General features: G+C 46.4%; 1 protein-coding gene across 6 annotated transcripts in view; it reads right to left on the bottom strand.

Moving 5' to 3' along the window:
• The window catches only part of eml1 (EMAP like 1), a 29615-nt gene that overhangs the window by 1527 nt on the left and 6141 nt on the right, over nucleotides 1-21947 (bottom strand). The window contains exons 1-23 of one of the 6 annotated variants that reach the window (XM_029825870.1): nucleotides 20677-21356; nucleotides 10067-10249; nucleotides 9796-9870; nucleotides 8942-9080; nucleotides 7925-8053; nucleotides 7713-7741; nucleotides 6869-6895; nucleotides 4637-4766; nucleotides 4140-4289; nucleotides 3695-3764; nucleotides 3462-3569; nucleotides 3286-3381; nucleotides 3078-3212; nucleotides 2805-2904; nucleotides 2436-2587; nucleotides 1893-2018; nucleotides 1678-1809; nucleotides 1308-1375; nucleotides 1062-1150; nucleotides 843-940; nucleotides 432-519; nucleotides 242-337; nucleotides 30-160 (exon numbers count right to left, since the gene is read on the bottom strand). In XM_029825870.1, coding sequence (XP_029681730.1) covers nucleotides 30-160; nucleotides 242-337; nucleotides 432-519; nucleotides 843-940; nucleotides 1062-1150; nucleotides 1308-1375; nucleotides 1678-1809; nucleotides 1893-2018; nucleotides 2436-2587; nucleotides 2805-2904; nucleotides 3078-3212; nucleotides 3286-3381; nucleotides 3462-3569; nucleotides 3695-3764; nucleotides 4140-4289; nucleotides 4637-4766; nucleotides 6869-6895; nucleotides 7713-7741; nucleotides 7925-8053; nucleotides 8942-9080; nucleotides 9796-9870; nucleotides 10067-10249; nucleotides 20677-20743 — 2418 coding nt within the window. In that variant the 5' untranslated portion in view covers nucleotides 20744-21356. Of the gene's footprint in view, nucleotides 1-29; nucleotides 161-241; nucleotides 338-431; nucleotides 520-842; nucleotides 941-1061; nucleotides 1151-1307; nucleotides 1376-1677; nucleotides 1810-1892; nucleotides 2019-2435; nucleotides 2588-2804; nucleotides 2905-3077; nucleotides 3213-3285; nucleotides 3382-3461; nucleotides 3573-3694; nucleotides 3765-4139; nucleotides 4290-4636; nucleotides 4767-6868; nucleotides 6896-7712; nucleotides 7742-7924; nucleotides 8054-8941; nucleotides 9081-9795; nucleotides 9871-10066; nucleotides 10250-20676; nucleotides 21357-21947 lie in introns of those variants that run through there. The other 5 variants (XM_029825867.1, XM_029825879.1, XM_029825875.1 and 2 more) reach the window with 5 other exon arrangements.

Raw genomic sequence — 21947 nt, 5'->3', positions numbered from 1 at the left:
GGGTGGGTGTTTTGTGTGTTGCCACGTACCCTGAACTGGGAACAAGGGTACGTGAAGAGATGGACCTTCCCGAAGTCATCTCCAGTCACCAGGAGGCTTTTACCGTGACTCCTGCAGACAGCGTTGACATCAGTGCCGTCTGAACCGTCAGGCCACAAGCCTGAAGAGAGGGGAGAGGGTCGGGAACGTCAAAGAAAAGGCCATTAAGGATTTAAGATATCGGCAGGAAGCCTCCTGTTACCGAACACTTGGAAGCCCAGGGGGCAGGTGTAGGTGGCCCAGTCGATGTCTCGGGTGGTCTCCACGCTGACCACCTGTTTACACACTGATGGGATCCCTGAGGAAAAAGCACACAACAATCAATTGTTGAATGGAGACAAGCACAAATTTGGAGAATAATCGGAAAAATAAAATGGGAAAAGCTGACTCACAGTAGAGAATCTCATAGTCCCCTGAATTTGACACCAGGTACTGGGAGTCCACCGACCAGTCCAGGTGGGTGATGAAGCTAGAATGACCCTGAGGTGTGACACAAATTCACCAGGTAAGCTTGTGTACAAACCTTATATTTAAAAGGGGACACAGTTCCAGAAGAGAAGTGGCATAAATATGGTTTCTGCGTCCCCACAGCACACGCAGGCTGGAGTCGGCTCGTGTGTTGTTGATCCCTTTACAGCTTCTTCTGGGACATAAAGTGAGCAGAGGGTGTACAAGGGGGGGTGGGGGGGGGGGGGGGGGGGGGCTCGGAGACGGCGCCGAGGAGGAACTAATTTTAAAGCGCTGGGAGGAACTAAAAATAAACAAAGCACAGATGAAGGCGGAATATAAATACAGGAGCTCACCGAACATTTCCCCAATCGACTGTATTTCCGCCCATTTTCTGACACAGCATAGATGTAGATGTAGTTGTCATGGGAACCGATGGCAAGGAAGTTACCATCTGAGCAAACAAAAACAGGCAACAAGCTATTTAGAGATTGTGAAGTTGCGTATGATGTGTCAAACCTGGAGGAATTCTGTGCCGTGTGATTCTGAATATGCGAAGGCCTGTCGCTCATTACCTGGTCCATATTTCAGGACAGACAGCTGCTCGTTTCCATCCGTGTGCACAGTGACGAGATCCTTGGAATCCGTGTCGAGAACCAACCACCTGCAGAACCAGCAACAAACACTTCCACATCCTGGTTTTCAGTCTGGTCATTTTAATAATGATTGGAGTCTCAGCTTTGTTTTCTTTTGTTATAGTTGGAGCTGCAAGTTATCACACATTGTAACTCAAAATTGACTATTGATGAGGAGAGGTCTACCGGCCAGTTTGGGTTCCTATGGCAACCACAGCTCCTGATGGATGAAATCCTGCTGACTGAGCAGCATCCTGATATAGACAGACAGAAAATGGAACATAAACACATCAAATCTTGTGTCTTGCTGAATGCATTTTACATTCAAGCGGTTAAACTTTAGTTTACGAGTGTGCAGCATAAACAACAAACAAATATGTCCACTGAATACCTAATAACACATAAAAGCTTTTTTTAAAGTTATTTCTTTCACAGTGAAAAATACATTTTGTCTTGAAAGTGTTTTTTTTCTTGAATTATAATGTAATTATTAACTTAACGCGTTGTTGGGTGCGTCCTCTGTTCGCCCCCAGGGGGCAGTGTTGGCCAACCCTACCTCCATGATCTTGGCCCAGATGAGCTGATGCGAGCTGGAGTCCCACAGGCAGACCTGTCTGTCATAGCCACAGCTCAGGAAGTAAGGCTTCCAGGGGTGAACTGCCAGACCCCACAGCTCATCGGTGTGACCCTGCAGAGGAAAACACACCTCTTAAAAAAAAGGAATGTAATTTGATTATAATGGATTGCACAACACACATGTATGCAACTTACCTGTGTAATTGAAATAAAATCTCCATCTAAACTGCCTTGCAAAACAAAATTCTTAGTGGTCCCAATGAGCACAGTCTCTCCTCTGCCCTCTGCTATAGTTCTGATGGGGCCGAACAGCTCGGGAACCTGTGAAAACAATGTTAATCTCCGTCAGGTCACATGCAGTCCAACATTTATGGCTTCTGTTTAGGGCAAACAAGACATAAATGATGCATTAGAGCAGAACCTGAGCTCATCCGCCATTATATTTATGATATGATGCAATACTCAGAATACTTAGTGGTCTCCTCAGGCTGGAATGCAAAGGAAGGGTAATACGAGAAGCCTCCATCAAAGGGAAGAGCTGAACATGCAGCTTTTATTACATTCTAACAGTGCATTGATACCCACGATACTGCATAAAATCGTACTGCTGTTTCTATAAACTTATTGAAATACAATTTCCAGCCTTTTCCCCCCACACGCCTGTCCCATTTTCACACTCCATTTTCTTCTTATTTTGCTACAAACAATGCTCCGCGGCTCCTGCTGAGTCGTTCCCACCTCCACTGTCTGTATCTGCTGGTAACTGCTGTCCCAGGAGATGAGCCTGCGGTCTTTTCCTCCAGACAGAAGCGTGCCGTTCCTCAGCATGCACAGGGCAAAGATGCTGCCCTCGTGAGCTCCCTGGATGACATGGCTGATGCGATTAGTGCCTGCGTGACAGAGATGGGATGAGATGGATGAGGCGGTTCAGTTGGTCAGGCAGAAAGGTCGACTGCTTGAAGAGGGCAGATTAACAGACAGGGTGACAGATAGACAGAGAGTGCAGGTTGGAGTTTGATTTCATTTCTAAATGTTGCTTCAGATGTATCTCCCCTCTTTACACAGTCATTACACCGTGATCCTAAGGTTCTGAATTCATTAACATGCCTTTTCCCCACGCCAGGATGTTCCCGCTCGAGTCTCCAGTGATGGTGTTTCCATTTTCTGCAAATGTCACACACAGCACAAACTTGGGCTTCTCTTGTTTCTGGGGGAAAACACAAGAAATAACTTTAATTCAGTGTGATGAGCTCAGAGCGCACCAGCATAGCCTGAGCTCACGGCCCCAGGCCGCCATGATTGAATTAGCGCCGACAAATCGTGAGCTATGGCGTTTTGGTATTGATCTAACATTTGGGAAGCAGTCTGGCGGCGCCTCACCTCAAACAGCCCCTGCTTCTTGACCAGCACGCCTTTCTCCAGGCTCCAGAAATACAGATGAGACTTGCCACATGTCACTATGACGCTGCAGTCTGTCGGGTGGAAGTCCACACCAAACACCGAGTCGTTGGAGCACTGAAGGCAGAGGAAATGCTGTCGCTACACGTGCGCATGCAGGATTCTGTTAATATTTTTGTTCTTAACTCACTTTAACTTCAGCCAGTCTGTCCTCTCTCTGCCAGTCCCAGACAGAAAGGACGTGGTCGTTGGAGTCATCGACGGCACACAGCGTGTTTCCTCCATTCTGAAGGTAAAAAGCAGCCGTATTCACACATGTTCAGAGCGAAAGTCTCGTGCTCGGCTGTTTCTGTGCTGTTTCCTTACCGACTTGGAGAAAGCCAGGCAGACCAGGGCTCGATCGAAGAAGCCTGAGCCCAGAACATGGAGGGTGTTGAGGCTGACAGAGTCCCAAACACGGACATGAGGAGCCAGCTGCTGTCATGTGGAAAAAGAAAACCAAACCCAAAGTTGTAAATCCAAGACGTCTGTCAATCAGAAACTACAGTAACAGAGCATAAGCCCAGTAAAAAGTGATAAAATGTCAGTGTCATTCCTACTTTTCCATCTGGAGTCGTTCCAGCTACCTGTCCAGTTGCTATGGTGATCTTATCAGGGTGGACAGCCAGGCTGGGGAAGAGGAAGATTGGGAAAATGAAATCGGTAAAAGGCTTTACACATCAAAAGGAGCGCGTGAATAAAGATGAGGGATGAAGGGTTCTGGTGAGAGCCATCCTCTGGCGCGCTCTGTGCTAGTGTGGATGAAACGGCAGTGAGGGTGGGGGGGGGTTAGGGGTGTTAAACACTTTAAAATAGGTTAAAATCAACAGATTATTTTAACACCTCGGCACCGTGCATTTCCTGGCTTCACACTGTGGACTCAACAAGGGAAGAAACGGAGACGTGGGGGGCAGATGTGACTGCAGCTGATCACATGTGGGAGCAGTGCCCGCCGGGCTGGAGCGCGCATGTGCGAGTGTGTGTCTGCGTGCGTGCGTGTCTCACCATTTGATGTCATCTGTGTGTCCTGTGTAGTGCCTCTGCAGCTGCTCGTCCACATTAAACAGGACGACCACTGAAGCGATGAAATACACCGTCTCCCCAGTGGGCAGCAAGTAAAGGTTGGAGCGACAGTCGCGACCACGGTAGCCATAACTGGAGTTTCACCGGGATCAAGGAACAACATGAGGGCTTCAGAAGACAGCAGCAAAGGACAGTCTGGACAGTTAAAGAGGGGGAGAAATCCAGGAGCGCGCACAACCCTCACGTCCCTTCAGATTTAATCTCAGATTAACTAATATCTATTACACCCTATTACACCCTACCAAAACGAACCAAATAGAGGAGCCACTGACACGTTGTGTCCCAGCAGGACAGCTGCAGGACAGACCAGGACAGCTGCAGCTGAGCCCGCTAAATCAGCATCTGAATACATCGGCGATTATTCGTATATCTGCTAATTCTCTCCACAGTAAAAGAGGAAATGAGCAGTGAAAGGATACACCCAGTCCAGTTTGAGCTTGTTGCCGGGCGGGTCAGCTCTGGCCTCCAGGCAGTAGCTGTCCACTTGATCCTTGGGCAAGAACATGGTGATGGGACGACCCTTCAAGTACATTTTCACATAACCTTCCTCTGGGAAAAGCAAAAGAAAGCATCAGTAAGATAATCCAGATCGGGTATATACACATGACTGATTTATCACCACGAGGGTGTAAGATTTTTGTGGATTAATGGCTCAACGTGTGGTAAAAGCGCAGACAGGATGGTGGCTGCTGCTGTGATGATGCATGACAAAGGCTGCTGAATGCATGGCAGGGTGGACATGAGGGGAGTGATGTGTTTTTGGCACAAAAACGGACTCATTAAAGACAGCAATTTACAGAACAGGCACAAAGAGACAAATCAATGTTTTATCAGACTTTATTAGCCATTAATAAGAAAAAAAAAGATCAACAGGAGTGCAATATGGACCGCAAACACTCGCAGGTGGATATGCAGCTGGTGCTGGCAGAGGTTAACCAACAACAAACGCACAGACAAGCAGGATAATGGACAAGTTATGGAAAAATAAAAGAAAAACCCAACCAAACTGAACAAACCGTTAATGCCTACAATACTTTAATAAACAGGCCCTAAATTCCCCTAACAGGAGGATTTGTCCTAAATCTGTCTGAACTTCAGTGGTAGGACGCTAAACATGACCACGCGTTCCTCACAAACCTTTTTCTGTCTGACTCTAAATCCAACTAGTAACAGATCTGGAAGTACTGGCTTGGAGACTTGACAGGGCTGCGGTAGGAGGGCGTATCGAGTGACGAGTATGATAACAGACTCCCTGACTTCCTCAAGTGCAGGTTAAAACTGGGCGTCTTTCTGCCGGCGCCACTCTTTCTGGACGACGCGGCTTTGCTGCTTTCTGTAGTCTGACGACGGCCTGCAGCTGCTCGGGCCGTCACAGCCGGAGCCACAGGGCCGCCGCTGCTCTCTGTCGGCTGGGCAGAGCAGCTCAGGTAAATCTGCACCGTAACTACAGCACGGATGGGGAAGGGGGGCAAGAACGGAAGAGGGGCGGCGGGGAGGGTTGTGGGGGCCAATCAGGAAGGTGTGAGGAGAAAGAAATATAAACAGACGAAAGTCATATTGTTTTGCTGTTTTTGTTATCTTCAGTACAAAATATCAAATACTGGCTGCAGCTATCAAAACCACACACGGAAAAATGGGGGAAACTATGTTTGGAGTGTTTAAATAATATTAATATTGAAGCCTCTATTCACCAAAATCCTCTTCCTTTAATCCACCTGACACACTCTCTGTGCAACACATCACAAGGAGGTTGACAGAGCTTCACTCAGGACTACATTCCAGTAAAAAAACACCCTTTTGCACTGAAGTGGCATCATAAATTATCCCATTTGCTTCTAAATGCTTCTATTTAAAGTGCAGGGCTGCACTTAAATGCAGTAACAGGCACCAAAGTGGAGGATTTAGAGGGAAAATTCCCCCAAGAATCCAAAGTGAAAATAACAAATAGCACTTTCTGCTTTTCATACACTCAAGTAAAGATAGATTAAAAATCAATATCTTCCTATGAGATATTCCTGAGCTCCAGGTCCCAAAAACACTGATCAAAAAATGTTTCAACTTGAGTATAAAAGATAATGATTCAACATTAAAGCTGGATATAAAAAGAAATAAGTAATTCCCTTTTAGCACCTACAAATGATGGGAAGACAATAAGATCGGCAGTAAATTCTACAAAGACGTCTTGGGGGGAAAAAAAGAGGATTTCAGTGTCGCCATGGTGACAGAAGCTAAAAGCACTGCCGTGAGGGAACACACACACGAACTTTGCGTGAACAAGTGTCTTCATCCGCCCTTTAACAGGTGTAGAGAAGCAAACGCTGCACTGGAAGTAAGATATGTGTGTTAGCCTTGGGTAAAGGTAAGGCCGCTTCACACACATGCACACACACACACACACACACACACACACACACGCACACACACACACACACACAGCTGCCCCTGTCTGGACAGCTCCTCGATCGCTACACTGAAGAGACTCCTCAAAGTTCCTGCAGATGATTTTACTCGAATAAAACATGAATAAATGTAACCAGCCATCATGCTTTTATCGTTTATCCGTGTGCAGAGATCAAAGAGCTGTGGAGCCTGGGGGCTTTGGTGGGCGGGGGGGTCAGGGCCATCGGAACAGAGCTGGGGGTGTGGCCTACCTTTGCAGTGGGTCACACGTCGCATTCCTTGTAAAGGTCACAGAGAGAGACAAGCACCAGGTGAGGGATGACACGACTTCCTCACTTCCTGGTCTGTCCTAATGTGAGTGCACTTCCTGTTTCCTGTCTTACGGCAGTTTCTGTGTATTTAAATGTGTTTCATGTTCTGCTCTCTAATTTATGATGACTGATGTATTCTATTCTCTAACTTTTAACTTTTCAGTGATGAGAATGTGGCCTAAAACCTAAATGAAAACTGGATCCAGGTGTGTGCATCCAATAATAAAAGAGCAGCTCAAATGATGCCGGAAGGGAATTTTGATCAATGTTGATTCCAGCGCTGTCGTCTTGTGCATTTCTCAGTTGAACTGAGTCTCATCCTTTTTAGCTTTTTACCATTGCTTTATGAGAAATGATGACTTATGACGTCTAAATAAATAAACCCCCTGGAATAAGAAGACCCGTCGCTGCAAAAAATAAAAATCAATTTTATTCTGAATATTCCTGATCCATTCCTGTGAAGTGACTGGACTACGAACTTCTGAACAGCTGGCTGCACTTCTACCCAATTAAAAGAAAAACGACTGAAAACACGAGTGCTAAACTGATTAGGTTGAAGCCAATCAAAACAAGAAAGGACAACACTCAACAAAAGATGGATGAAAAGTGGAAATGGGTGGAGGGAACTGGTTACTAATGGGTGAACTGCCTGTGGGATTGGTGTTCAGGACACAGAGTCCCTGAAAGGAACCTTAAATGAACTGAAATCTGAGGTCGCTGAGCCGCAGGGAATGACGGCGCTCTCTGGATTTATGATTACAGGAAACTATCAAACAAATCTTACCTGCGTTGAACACTGGCTCCCTCTGTTTGCTGCAAAGTAAATGGAAGTAAACAGACAGCTGTCATTCAGCATCCTACCTCCAGGTGGACCAAAGATTTTAAAGTGCTTCATAATCAGTCTGACGTATTCCCAGCTGGATAAATCCAGAACAGGAAGACAAAAAAAAAAGCTTCCAGTAAGCATGAGAGCACTGGTTTGAATGGAACCGTTACCTGTCGCTCCTTTTCCCGCTGGAGTTGCTGCCCGTGGATCCAGCGCGGGTTCGGTTGCCCTTGGATTCCCCCGAATCTTTCCTAGTGAGAGTCCCCACGTGTTCGTTTGAGTTGGCTCTCCTCACGGTGCTGCGATGAGACAGAAGATGAAACGGGTCGTAAAATTACCGGGCTGCTCGCGAGGAGCGTTTTTAATGAAGGGTTCGTTTATAATTTCCACTCAAGTAAATGAGAAATGAAGTGATTGTGCTTTTCTGGTGATTGAAGGTGCACTGTAACAACAGAACGGTGGAAATCTGCATTTCAGTGGTGCAGACAGCCCCCTATTCACAACAATAAAAAGGCTCCATCAGCAGTCCATTGGCCAGCAGGCCCGCTCACCTAATCCACCCTATGGGAGAGAAGTCCATTCAAACCCTCAAACTGGCCAGTGGCCGTTATCCCTTCTGGAGAGTGTGCATGTTTGTTCACTAAAGAGCAGAATAGAGCTGGATGGGGTGGGGGGGGTTGTTGTTTGCCTTATTATCCCATGAGGAATCATAGTAATTGGGCCTCTGGGAACACGGAGAGCATGGCTGTGAGTTTGCTAATGGGAATGTGACCAATTTGCACTTTGGTGGGACAAAAAGTCCCATTTTAAAGGAAAGTGTGGATATTAGGAGTGCATGGAGAAAGTAGTCATTCATTTAGCCAAACGTCCTCTGAGCTGAGGATAATTCTGGAAGCTTTTTAAGCAGTGGAACAGCAAACAAGCAGAAGAAGATATCATTTGACTGGAATGATTCTGCAGAACCTGTGAAAATATTTATTTAATATATATTTTGACAGCTGGACTCATTTAGCTTTTTAAATTATCGATGTCCATGTGGCTGATTTCAGGCTCTTAACATATTTTAAATGCTGCCTGAAAAAGGACGTCAAAATTGGCACTTGTAAGACCCCCACAGTCTGAGTTTGTCCATTTCATCTCCTTTATTTATCACTTCTGAGACAGAGAATTAGTGGAGTGATGTTTACCTCTTGCTGGCCGGTGTGCTGGTGTCCTTCCTGGACCCAGGTCCAGAGGGGGAAGGGAGAGTGCCGCTGGCTTTCTTTGGCAGGACAGTCCCGTTGTTTAGAGTGGACCGCAGGGGCAGGGTCGCAATCATTGGCCTGGCTGGTAAGAAGAAGAGAACCACAGAGGCCACATTCAAACAAAATAGGGAGATTACAATTGTAACACAATGACAAAACAAGGTCATACTTTAAAAAAATTAGATTAAAAAAGAAAGAATAACTAAATGCAAAAAGCTATAGAAAAAAGTGGTGTATTTTATCTCTGTAGGCTTTAGGATCTAAAGAGGGTGCATGTTTAGGTGAGATTCTATAATTCCTGAGTGTGGATGCAAACTCTTTAGGGATAAGAGCAGAGAACAATAATGGAACGCAGCCCCGAGTCTGAGTCATCCTCCAGCACCCAAATCAAACTGAAAACCTCATCTGTGGAAAGACTGAAGCTGGCAGCCGCTCAAAATTAGAGTCTGTTTCCATTTCATCATCTCATCGTCCACTGGAGGACACCAGCATCTGTAGTTTCACATGCACTTTCCCCCCCTTCTATGTGGGCGTGGAGGGGGTCAGTATCTGAGGTGCGGCCAACACGTGCTGCATTGTTAAGCCACATAGGAAAGTCCTCGAAAATGGCACCGATGAGAACATGTTGGAGTCAGCCTCAAAGAGCAGAAGTTGCAACTCGCCTGTTCGTCTCTTCACACTCACAACCTGTTGACCTCAGGCGGTGCAGTACTAATACTGCGTCTCCTACTTCAGTACACAATGTAGTACCACCAACAGGGCCGCTCAGTGGAGACAAGACTTCACAATCAGCCTACCTGACTTCCCAACACTGCAGTCTGCTGAAGGAGACTTTCTCAGCTTAGCGGGGTCTATTCTCGGGACGCACAGCGCTATTAGCAACGCAGGGCGGGAGAAAAGAGGACAGACGGGGACAGGAAGAGGACAGTGACAGCTCATCAGGAGAGGGAAACCAGGAAAGACAGAAAACAAAGAGGAAAAGGAGGGAAAAAACACTTTTTCTGCAGTTTGATGCCCCAAAATAGAGCTAAAACAGCATTAAGCAGCAGGATTTGGTGTGTATTCTACCTTTGGTGGGTCCTCTGCGTGACCCCATGGCCTGCTGCTCCTCAGATACGTTGAGCCGACGCACAACGTCAGCCAGAGCAGACTTCAACAGCTGGATCTCGTCCTCCTGCATCTGGACCCTCTGCTCCAGGGAGGCGATCCGGTCGGTCACCTCCATACTGCTGGCGGCAGACGCGCTGTCATCTGAGGAAAACAGTCGGATTTTAAAAAGCACCGACGGCACCAGCAAATCTTCATTGTCTTTCAGCGAAATTGCAACATCTGTCGCTTGTTTAGCTGAGTTTGATTTAAAGATACTCTGGAAAAGTTACCCAAACGGACGACAGTCATTCAAAGTTAGTGTTCACCTGTATTAAATTAGAGCAGCTCAAACCGGATCACAGCCAGTTTCACCAAACACTAAAAAGAACATGAAATAACACTTGTGCTTGCAGATTACGTGTCTTGGCTGTAAAGTGGCGCCCGCGTTTCTAATAAAACCCCCAACGAAACCCCCGCGCTGCTTACTGTCTGTGTTCACTGAATTTAAACAAACTTAACACAATATTCCCACCCATCCATCTGACGCCCTGGTCCCAGCCTCCCCCCAGGTCCCCTTCATTAGTGACAAATACACACACGCATGCATGGTGCCACGGTGATGGATAAAATATTAATGTAAATCGCTGTTGTGTTCTCCCTGAAGACTGGCAATAACAGCATGATGCATTATGCATCAGAGGGCAGACATCTGCTGATTAGTCAGGCTTGCTTCTTCTTTAAATCTGGGCTAACGTGTTATTTCTTTTGAATTAGGCATAAAAAAACAACATACAGAGTGACTCTTATTGCAGCAGTAATTGTATATATATCAGACATTAGATGTTTTTAATGTAAAACAAGATTAAGCACATAAAGATGTGCAATCTTCATGTGTGTCCATTAAAATTCAGTTATGTTTTAATGTGTAATTTCAGAAATATGCCAAAGGTCAAATCAAGCCAATTGAATTAAAAAGGCAGAAAATGCCGGGGAGGAATTTGGATGGGTGTGTTTAAACGCTGACAAGTTCCATTAGTGATTATGAATTGTTCCAGTCAGGGAGACCCTCCACCAGGCAGGATGGCAAATTGGTGCATTAGCAGACGGGACACTTGTGCTTGTAACGGGAAACGCTTTTGAAAGGCTGAAACATCTAATTACGATTCACAAAGAGAGACATCAGCTCTACAACACACACTCACACTCACTCACACACACACACACACACACACACACACACACACACACACACACACACACACACGCTCACACACAGCATCTAAACTAACTACTAACAACGAAATAACTTTCTGTGCCTCCTTTCCACAGACAGAATAGTGTCATCTGAGATCCGACTGTCTGTCTATCAGCCTGCACATCATTTTAAAACCCACCGGGGCAGGTTAACACCCCCTAATGTGTCCAAGCATGGGTGCAGTGGAGAACAGGAAGGGTGTGGGGGAGCTTCCGTGGGGTCTTTAATTTAATCTAGAAACAAGCGTGTTGAGAGTGTGACACCCCTGGGGACACATTTGCTCTCGAGGCGATCTCTGTCCAGCGGGGCCAAATAACCGAGATGTCAGTGCTCATCCAACTACGCGAACGGACACCGGTCCGCTCACATCGCCTCCGCAGCAGCGGCGACCTTCTTGGGCTCAGCTGGACCGTTCACACCTGTCAGACAGATGTGCAGCTCATTGCGCCGCTGTCAGAGCCTCTGTCGCCATCTTCTCCAGGCAATCTTTCAATAATCGGGAGAACATGGAGGCCGGCTCAGTCCTCTGCCTGCTACCCCTGAGAGGCGCCGCTCCCTGTCACCTACTTCCAGACCACCTCCCTGCCTTAAGTGCCTGTCAGCTCAGCCGCAGCGCGTCAATGAAGGATAAACATAAAAGCAGCCTCTCGTGTAGGCCATTTATCCTGTTTAAAAACTCCCACACACCCATCCTTCCTTCGGTCACCTTGTTCTACAGCCGCCCACCGACCTAAGTGACATCAACAATAGACCATGGAGCTTGCAGGCCCCCTTTTGCTGCCCCTTTCAGCTGTGAAGATCAATAAACTAAGGCTAAAATATTCCTGCGTAAATGCTCACATCCTGATCCATGCTGGGCTGCGAGTGCTAAAGATCTTCTGCGGCTTCCCCCTGCCGAGCATCGCTGTCAGTCACAGCTACACCTCCAACGGTACAAGAAAAGAGGATACGGATATAAATACACACTCCATGATGACAGAGAAATGATGTGAGGGACGGTTCCCTCTCAGGCTCTCCGGCTGGCAGTGATTGATGGCTGTTTTTCTTTCGCTGTCTGTGGAGGAGCCGGACAATAAAGCTCAATTCCCCCTTTGGTGAGTGTGGATCAGGTTAAACCTTCCCGCAATGAACGCTTTTGATGAACTACGACCCATATTTGGAGAAAAAGGCGACGGATCCCAAACACAAGAGGCAGCAGGAAACTGCCTGACTCAATGTTATGACAGTCATTCCTGTTTTTGGGCGGCAATTACGTTGGATTACGTTGGACAGCTTCACCAACTGTGCTTCATTTCACAACACAGATGCACACAGGCGGGCACAGAAGACCAGAGGGTCACGCTTATTAAACAATCACCCCGATGGAAGTCGAAATCTAATCACAGTGAAGTGACATGTTGGGTATTATTTATGCCACCATGAAAATAAGGAAATAATTCAGATAGAGATGAGGAGGGTTTGGATAGTGTTTAGATTTAGAACTACGCTGTCAAAATACACAAGGATGGTTCTAATGGAACATCAACAAGATCAATGACGTGATGCCTCGATGGGCTCCAGGACTGTTTTTCTTATAGCCGCGTAGTTTTTTGTCATTCCATCCAAAGAGAGGATAAAGATAAGTGCAAGTGCAGCTAAAAGTACAATACTATGACTTTCTATCACTGGACTTTAATGTTATTCAGCACAGCATATGAAGAGACGGCAGCGTTTGGAAGAATGGGTTCTGTCTGAGGCGCCACTGAAGTCAGCCAGCAGCTGCACCTCAGCAGAATGAAAAATGACCAAACCCAGTGAGTGGCACAGTCACTTAAAGTGCCATTAATCCCACATGTGACCCCAGGCAGACAGTAGATGACTTGGCGTTGGTGTATTAGCTGATCGACCGAGCGGATAAAGACGGCAGACGTTTGGTTTACAAACGACTTTGGCGGCTTCTGCTGGATGGGAGCTTTGGGGCTATAATTGGACAGAGGTGAATCAGAGGAGAGGAAACCCTCGTGTTCACGAGTAGAGATTAAAGAGGTGTCAGGCAAAGTAAGGTGAGAGAACAATCACGCAATGGCTGAGAGAGTGAGGAAAGAAATACAAGGAAAAAAGTGACTCCGAAGAGAGAACCTGTCTTTTAGGAGCATGTTGCGACCTTCCTACCTCCCATCAGGTTACCCTCAGGTCAAATGGGATGATTCCTCCCCCTAACACACACACACACACATCCCTCCTGTTCACTGTCACACACATCAAACTGCACCTTGTAGCATTCAAGATCAGCATTAAGCCACAGAAATGATCATGTGATGTAACATCATCACCATTTCACTGTATTAGCTGACATTAAAAAACAAACCAACAACTCATCAGCAGATATCTGCTTATCTCGTAAGCATTCCATTAGAGGTGTTTACATGCTATCCTAGCTACCTCAGCCAGCTGATGGCACAATTCCACCCCATAGTGTTAGACACTCCAAAACATGGACTAAAACACATCGGAAATTATATAATTGAGTGCAAGTGTTTGCAAGTTAGCAAGGAGCTAACAGCTAACATCAGTATTCCCTAGATGACACAATGAACAATTTCAACTTTTCCTTTAAGGTAGAATTTCAAAACATTCCAGAATACCTGTGAGGGTGTTTCTATAGCATCACTTCTGGAGGGATTGCTGCTGCAGAAAAATGAGTGCCGTCGCAACTTGAGGACACCAGCTTGGCCCAAAACCACTGATTCAGGAGAGATCAGGACCTTATCATTATTCTATAAATTGCTTTGCAACCTGCCTTCACCTCATCTCATCTGTCTGACTGATCAATCCCACTATCTTGATCCTCCTGCCGGTGGAATCCTGGACGTCAGGGATTCGGTTTCTCCTAACTCATCCTCAGTAACAAATCAAAAAAGGAAGTAAAATGCATCACAAAAGCTCAAAAGACACATAACTTGTGTAGTGGTTGCTTTGGTTGTCGGTCTAAAATGACATAAAGAGAGTTAAAAGAAATATTAAAGATATAATAAAAGACAAAATATTATCCCAAAAGAAAGGAAGACACAGGTCACTGAGGCAGCTGAGGCATGTATTGTACATTGAATAATCCCTTGGCCCTGCTCTAACCCACACACACACACCCTCTTTCAGTTCTGGAAATGTTTGGAGTTGGTGGGGGATTATTCTGGATGTGGGCAGCTGATCTTGCCTGATGTGAGTGATCCCTACACTCAGGGAGTTGGAGCTTAGCGCAGCAGGGCTGGTTCGTTTCTAACCTCTGTCCCCTTTCACTCGCTCTGCCTCTTTTGCTCCTGTTGCTCATTCCCTCCAATAAAACTGCAGTGGGGCCGATTGTCTTATCGATACCTGTGAGAATGAGCTTCGTACTGGCCGTTTCTGTGTCCCTGGTGTGCGTTGGCTGCACGTTCCAGAGAAAAGGCCATCTCAATCTTTGAAGTGCTAAGAGTTAACGGCACCCGTTTCACTGTTGGAATTGAATTGCATATGCATGAGGCTTTAAGAAAAAAAGATTAAACAGTGCATGCAGAAAAGGTCAAGGCCGCTCGTGACCCTTAGAGGATGTATTCACTCGTTTTGGAGCGCAGCAGCCAAAAAGGGTGATATCAGCCACCGTCCTGAAAGCTTCCCCATCGATGCACCGCTTTGATAGTGTCTCTGTTAGCGTGGCCATGTAAGACAGGGAAACAAAGGACGGTTTTTAATATCTTTTACCACTTTAAGCATATAAACTGCTCATCAGAGGCAGTGACTCTGCACTCCAGGCTCTGACACGAGCCTCTTTCTCACATAAAACCCTGCTTTGTCTGGCAGTAACAAACAAACCACAGGGACAGAGGGCGGGATGCCTGTTCTGATATGTGTGGCGTTTGTGTGGACTCCCTCCAGTTGTTATGGGATACAAGACTTCCGTGCTGTGCACACATGCAGTCTGTGTTCCGGAGACTGTCCTGAGAATTAGCCAAACTTCTATCCACCATCTGGAGAGGAGAGAACATGCAGTGGCTTCACTGGCAGCAGCACAAACCATGACACCATAGATCCGCCATGGGATCAGTTTCTGGTGATGTGTAGGTGTGCAGATAAATCAAAATCACATTCTTTGGCGGGGTGCTTGGAAAGGCCCAAACTCTTTTACATTCAGCCTTTTTCAAAAGTGATTGTGGTCTAAAAAGTGTTTTAGGTCCCAAAATGATCATCTAAATATTAGTTTCATCATTTTAATCAGAAGTCTGCGCTGGTGATTTCACCTGTAATATCTGGGACATAAAACGTATCCAAACACATTAAAGCAAAAGGAAAAATCAGTGCATTGAAGCGTTTGATGAGCCAGAGATGAAATAACTAAAGTACGTTAATTTGAAAAGAAAGTGCACCAATGAAAGGGCTGATTGTTAAATCACGGGCTTCTACTTTAACGCACGACAGAATTAAATCAAATAATCATGGCCATCCTCTCATCTCTGCACCTGTGTTTGTGATGCATTTTTAATGGAATTTCTGATGGGAGTTCTTGTCTTTTCCCTTCCCATCTGTTACAGTCAGAATACATACAACTGTGGACACACACACACACACACACACACGTAGCTTTCTGCCTGGTTCTTTCATTAAGAGCAGATGTAAGAGACCAATTAGGCTGCTGGGTAGCCTCTGGGAGTGCACCTCGGCCACAGAGAGGTTAATTACATCTGCACACGTCAAGCTTGGCCAGGTGAAATGTTGGGGTGCAACCAACAGGCCATCAGAGACCCCTCATCTGTGGAAATGTAAATATAATCAAACCAATACTTGCAATGCTAACGTAATTGATTTTCCCTACCAGACCTCATTTCAATGCTAATTTGAAGCACATTTGAATCATAAAGCGGGCTCTCTGATTGGACAGAATGACTTTGCAGGCTGAAAATAATGGCATCTCCCCGGGTTTCTGCTGACTCGTGTGATTTATATCCAGTCGCCCTCCCCCACAGGTAGAACGCTCGGTTGATCTTGGTTAATGTTACCCTGCAGAGCACAAGAATCCCACATGAATCTGTATTTTTATGCATCCCTGACATCCAGATCAAGGACTCAGGCCTACATGTCTTCACTCCAGATCTTTAGATGGTATGAGGGAGAGAGAGGGAGAGAAAGAGAGAGAGAGAACTACCATACAGGGTTTTCTCTTCTCTGTTTGACTGTTAGGAGCATCAGATAAACACAAGCAGAGGCAGTTTATATATTTAGCCCAGGAGCGCACCGCGTACTCCTGCTTTACATGCCTGATTGTTTTAGTGGGTCAGGGGACGAGGCTGTGCAAAACTGTGAAAACTGTGTCAGTGGAGAGGAGACAAGAGCAGGAGATGAGTGCTGGGAAGTGCTGAGTTCATACTGAAAATGCCCGTTGGCTGACCGAGAGGCTGTTTTCCACCAGCGCACTGACTCTGACCTTGTTTTAGAAGAGGGCTATAAAACACTCAAGCCGTACGTGCCAACGCCCATAATATTAATGGAAAATCCAAAGAATAATCAGTTAAGAATGGGCAGAAAATAGCATGAACACTAAAGCTAACATCCTCTTTCTATCTGCTAAGGTCAAAAGGTCATTTGTTTTCTGTTGTGTGTCTAACTGAGATAGATGCTGCCTAAGAGACATAAATATTCTAATAATCCTATTACAGATTCCTGCAGGGCACTAAGAACAGCAAAATCTATTCAACTCTGAGCTTGTCTTTGTCATCTGAAAGAAAACACTTACAATGGAAAGATGGTGTGTCCATTTAAAATTGAGTCGCGCACAAGCGTTTATCCTCCCTGCCAGTAGGGGGTGCTATAGTGGCTATGTCATCAAGAAACAGCCAGCTTGCCTCAAACCAGTGTTTAAAATAACCACACGCTGTAACCAATAGCGGATGCCAAAGGCTCCCCTCTACAGCAAAGAAAGAGAAAGAGTGAAAGAGAAAGAGAGAAACTTATCGGAACAAAGGGGAGAGAAACAATGAGTCAGATAAGGGGGTGGGGGCCACAACAAGACTCGTGACTACAGCAGCCCTAGTGCCACGCTCAATATCCGAGTGTCTGGAGGAAAAAAAGCATTTCAGCACTTTGAGGTCCTCGTGGGGGATTTCTGCAAGATCAAAGAGGACGAAGGAGAAGAAGAGACCCCGAGAAAGAGAACCAGTGAGGCTGCAGTCAGATGAATAAATAATAACCACGTTTTCTGCCAGAGGAGCAGGAAAATCGGAGTGAACCTTGAAATGACTCAGCAGCATTGGTCAACATTACAGCGGCTTCATGTACAAGAAAATATTTTTAGAGAATCTGTAAAAAAAAAAAGGATAAGGTCATTCAAAGCTGAGTTAGAACACAAGTGACTTTAAGAGTCAATAATCAAACTGACTGTATTGACAACAGTCAAAGATTATCAGGCCTGAATATACACAAGCACATTAAGCTCCTCCCACTCCTCTCTGGCATCCCTCCTTGGCTACTGTGCCCGGTAACGTGAGGCTTTAATCCTAATCCCTCTACACGTGCCATCATTAATCAGAGTTAACCATAGGACCACGGCCAGGAGGAGGACCAGGACGGATGGAGCGGCCTCGCCTCTGCGACACCGGCTAAATGAACACCCCTGATGTCTGGCCGTTCATCTGCACTCTCTTCCATCCTTTCTTTACCCCTCCGGTTTCCTCCAGTGTTACACAGCTGAGCGGTGCCAGCGAGCCTGTGGGTGAACAACACCAGCGTGCAGCACGAAGATAAAAGGGTGTTTGATCCAATTCCGAGCAGACGGCATTAACTTAAGAGGCAAAAGGTCCAGCACTGCTAATGACTGCAGGAAATAGTGAATATATGAGTGCGATCGTCTGCATGGCAGCGCTGTCGAGAGGGGGAGTTTTTACTCATCGGGAGAATTTAGTGCACCAGGGACCAGACGCTCGAATCAACTTCAGCATAACTGCTGGTCAAAATGAGCCATAACACACTGTATTATGAAGGCTAATTGGTCCTTTTTAGACACTATAGAATTAATGACAACAAAAAATGTATGTCACAATTTGTACAGTTGGGAATTCTATGACCCAAAAACACACAGGGAGCGAGGACGTGTCTTTGTGGTACGCATCCTGCTCGTCCTGCCGTTGGCAATCCAGGAACATGGAGGTGTGTTTTATGATAGAATACCCAGAACTGGCAGATCAAAGCACCAGAGAAGAAAGTACAACGTCACAACAGGCTCAACACACACAAGACCTTTTAGAGAAGACGGCTCGGAGGCAGACACTTTTGATATCATCTGAAGATTAACATGTGTGTGTCGGCGCAGCACACCGCTTCATCGCCTTGGTACAAATGAGGGCAGTTCTGCGTGACACTAAAGAAAGACTCTGCCTCTATTGGGCTCTGGGTCGTCTCTATGTTGCTACTTGGGTTGTCTTTTTTTGGATGCTGCGTATTAAAGCACAACAGATCTTAATCCTCTAAACTCACAGTCGGCTCTTACTGTATGGAGGATCTGCCATGGCGATTGCACTTCCATTGGCTTAACCCAAACAAAAATTTGGACAATCTAATACCAGGACATCAATAATTCAGGGAAAACAACAGCGGCTGCATGAATCGGGGGGAGGCATTGCAGACTGATTCAATAAAAACGGGCCATTTCTCCAGGACCAAATATGATTTCATGGATGTAATGGATGAAAAGGCTTCTCTTCGCAAGTGCTGAATTTTCAGTTTGCCTGAGCTGCCCCGGCCTCCGGAGGACAGAACCAGGCAGGCTGTGCGTACTTGTGCGGTTAAGCTGACCTAGTCTTCCGACATTAGTCTGGTTGGATGCTCCGCAGCACATGGGCCGAGCGAGCGAGGGGTGGGGGAAAGACACGAGCGGATGACATCACCGACGTTCGCCCCGAGCCCATCCGAGGAAAATGTGATGTCACATCAGCTCACAGCATCTGGTGCTGCTCATATGGACACCAACCACTGAGTCAGGTCAACGGTGGAGGTGCAGCTCCAAAACATGTTGGGGTTTTCACGTGTTTGAAAGAGAAAGGTCGCGTAACCGTCGCGAAGGTCCGCTTAACGCCTGGAAATAACAAGAACAACATGTAGGGAATCTAAACTACATCAACAAAGTCAAATCCTAACAGCTTCCGTCCTTGTTTAACTGTTCTCAGAGGTGTAGGTAGACAACATACTGCTTCAGGAACCCTGTAGCTACAATTATCGGGGTAATGTGATTCACAAAGAGCTCCTTTAACACTGCGTCACTGCTACACATGTTTTTGAAGACAATCCTAACTCTTCACGGGTGTTTTCCCCCCATTTATATCTGAAGACAACATGAATACAGACCTGCACCTTGTGCCACACATACACGGAAGACACTTTTTACCTCTGGGTTTTTGTAGCAGTTAATTATTGTTAGGTGTTTTATCATTCTGCCTGCAGTTACGGAGGACAATAAACTTCAGGAAGCAATGCACATATTCTGGTTTATAGCAAATGGTTAAAGATTTGCCTGATTTGTGGATCTCAAGTGTTATCATGAGGGCAGAGCAGCTGCCAGTCTGTGCTGAGGGGGTTTCCTTCACATCCTCTTGCTTATATATAATAAATCATTCCTGCCAACAGGAAACAATTCTCTCAAACCTCTCTGCAGCAGCCTCCATTAGAGATACTGGTTTTTGTGTTGGTTAATCCCCAGGGGCTCACTAACTGTAGTTTGACAGGATGCATGCTGGACCAGCGAACCAACTCCCCCAATCACAACATGAATGAACTGGACAGAAGAATTCCTCCAATGAGCTGGGCCATGGTTAACTTTTGTTGAACAGTTTTCACACATCCTCGGTAATGACCTGATGTCATGCCGATGTGTCATGCTGCTACACTTTTTCCCTGAGTCATTCTCTTTCCCACCCATTGCAACCTGAAATTTGCTTTCTCCCTCTGCCTGCCAGCAGATGAATTACATTAGAGTGGCGGCATAAGTGTCTCCTTTTCTGTCTCCATCAGACAAGTGACGCGTATTTTCATGAGCCGTCACCATCACATCGAGCTGTAATCAGTGCCCCCCGTCTTTGTTTACACTTCAGGTCGACTATTGACATTTTTCTATTCTAAAAACTTCCTCCACAATCATATTCTCCCCCCTCTCATCAATATTTAAAGCGACTGGGCGCATCGGGGCTTGCACCCACGCCCTTATGTACGTATAAACACACTTATGTAGGGAACCTTCTTGTTAACTTTATCAGCTGGTTACATGCAAACTCTGCAGACACAGTATAAAACTGGGGGGGAGACCGAGGATGGGGCAGGAAGGGAGAGCTGGCTTTACCGTTGCAGAACTGGAGCAGTGATGAGGTGTCATACAGGCTGCTGTAGCTGGAAAAGCCGTCCTCCATTCTCAGCCCTCGGTGCGCTCCTCTCCGCTGCTATCCTCGCCTCCTTCTCTGGTGACTCCCCTCTGTTACTTCAGCGTTCACTTGACGTCCAAGGCGCTCCCTCCATTCACTTCGCACGGGTCAGGCTCCCTGGGTGAGTCACCATGGCAACCCATTCACTCTGATTATGTCATGTGAACTCCAATCCCTCTTCTTTTTTCTCTCCTTTCTTCTCTCGGGAATAGAAAAAAGTCCCGAAGTCGAGCAGAAAACACTCCCCGCGTAAGAATGCGCCGGAGCGCGGGACAGACAGAAGTTCAGCGGCGGCTGCTGGTTTTGTTTTGTCCGCTCGTCTTTTCCCCTTTTCCCCTCCTCTGTCCCCCAGTCTTCCGCACAGACAGCTGTGCGTCGTTAGCTGTCCCTGATCTCCAGAAAAAAAGCAGCTCTGAGAGGGTTTGAGCTGAGAGCGCAGGCTGGATCTGGCGCAGGGAACGTGTTTTTGTGAGCGCGCATACACGCGTATGTGTGGGCGTGTGTGTGTGTATGTGTGTGTGTGTGTGTGTTTAGATATAAACACCGGGACAACCCAGCCTTTCCCCTGTCACACAGCGCAGACGAGTCCGAGCCGAGGGAGGCTGGGCCTCTCACATAGGTTCCTCCTCCTCCTCCTCCTCCTCCTCCTCCTCCTCCTCCTCCTCCTCCTCCTCCTCCTCCTCCTCCTCCTCCTCCTCTGCCGAGGAAGAGAGAGGAGATGGAGGAGAGGAAAGGCAGAAGAAGAGAGTATGGGTGATGTGAGGACAGGGAAGGAATGTAAAGAAACAAAGAGTTAAGTGTTTGTGTATGGACCACTTTCTGTCATTTAAACATGTTTCTATATGTTGTCTGGATCACGTGGTGGAAACATAAACAAGTTTAGTATCAAATAATTGTCGGCATATTATTAAACATTCATAGCCATCCCTGTCGTTTCATTCCAGGTTTGGTACTGTGGGCAGAGGAGGGAAGTGATTGAGATAGCAGCTATAAAACACAAAACCATTGGTTCAAAGGCCCTGGAGCTCTCCAATCAACATTTAGCTGCCTCTGTAGTCAACATCATACAGCTCACATTGACTCCTCTTCATCCCCACAGTCACACACGATCCTGCCATGTCTGGCGAGGCTAAACATGATTAGCGCTCTCCCCTCCGTCTGTCTTATCTTTCACGCTGCAGACTGCACTGAG

This window comes from Takifugu rubripes, chromosome 2 (genome assembly GCF_901000725.2).
Source record: "Takifugu rubripes chromosome 2, fTakRub1.2, whole genome shotgun sequence".
NCBI classification, from domain to species: Eukaryota; Metazoa; Chordata; class Actinopteri; order Tetraodontiformes; family Tetraodontidae; genus Takifugu; species Takifugu rubripes.
Note: the sequence above shows the minus strand (reverse complement) of the source record. Positions and strands in the feature narration are given on the sequence as shown.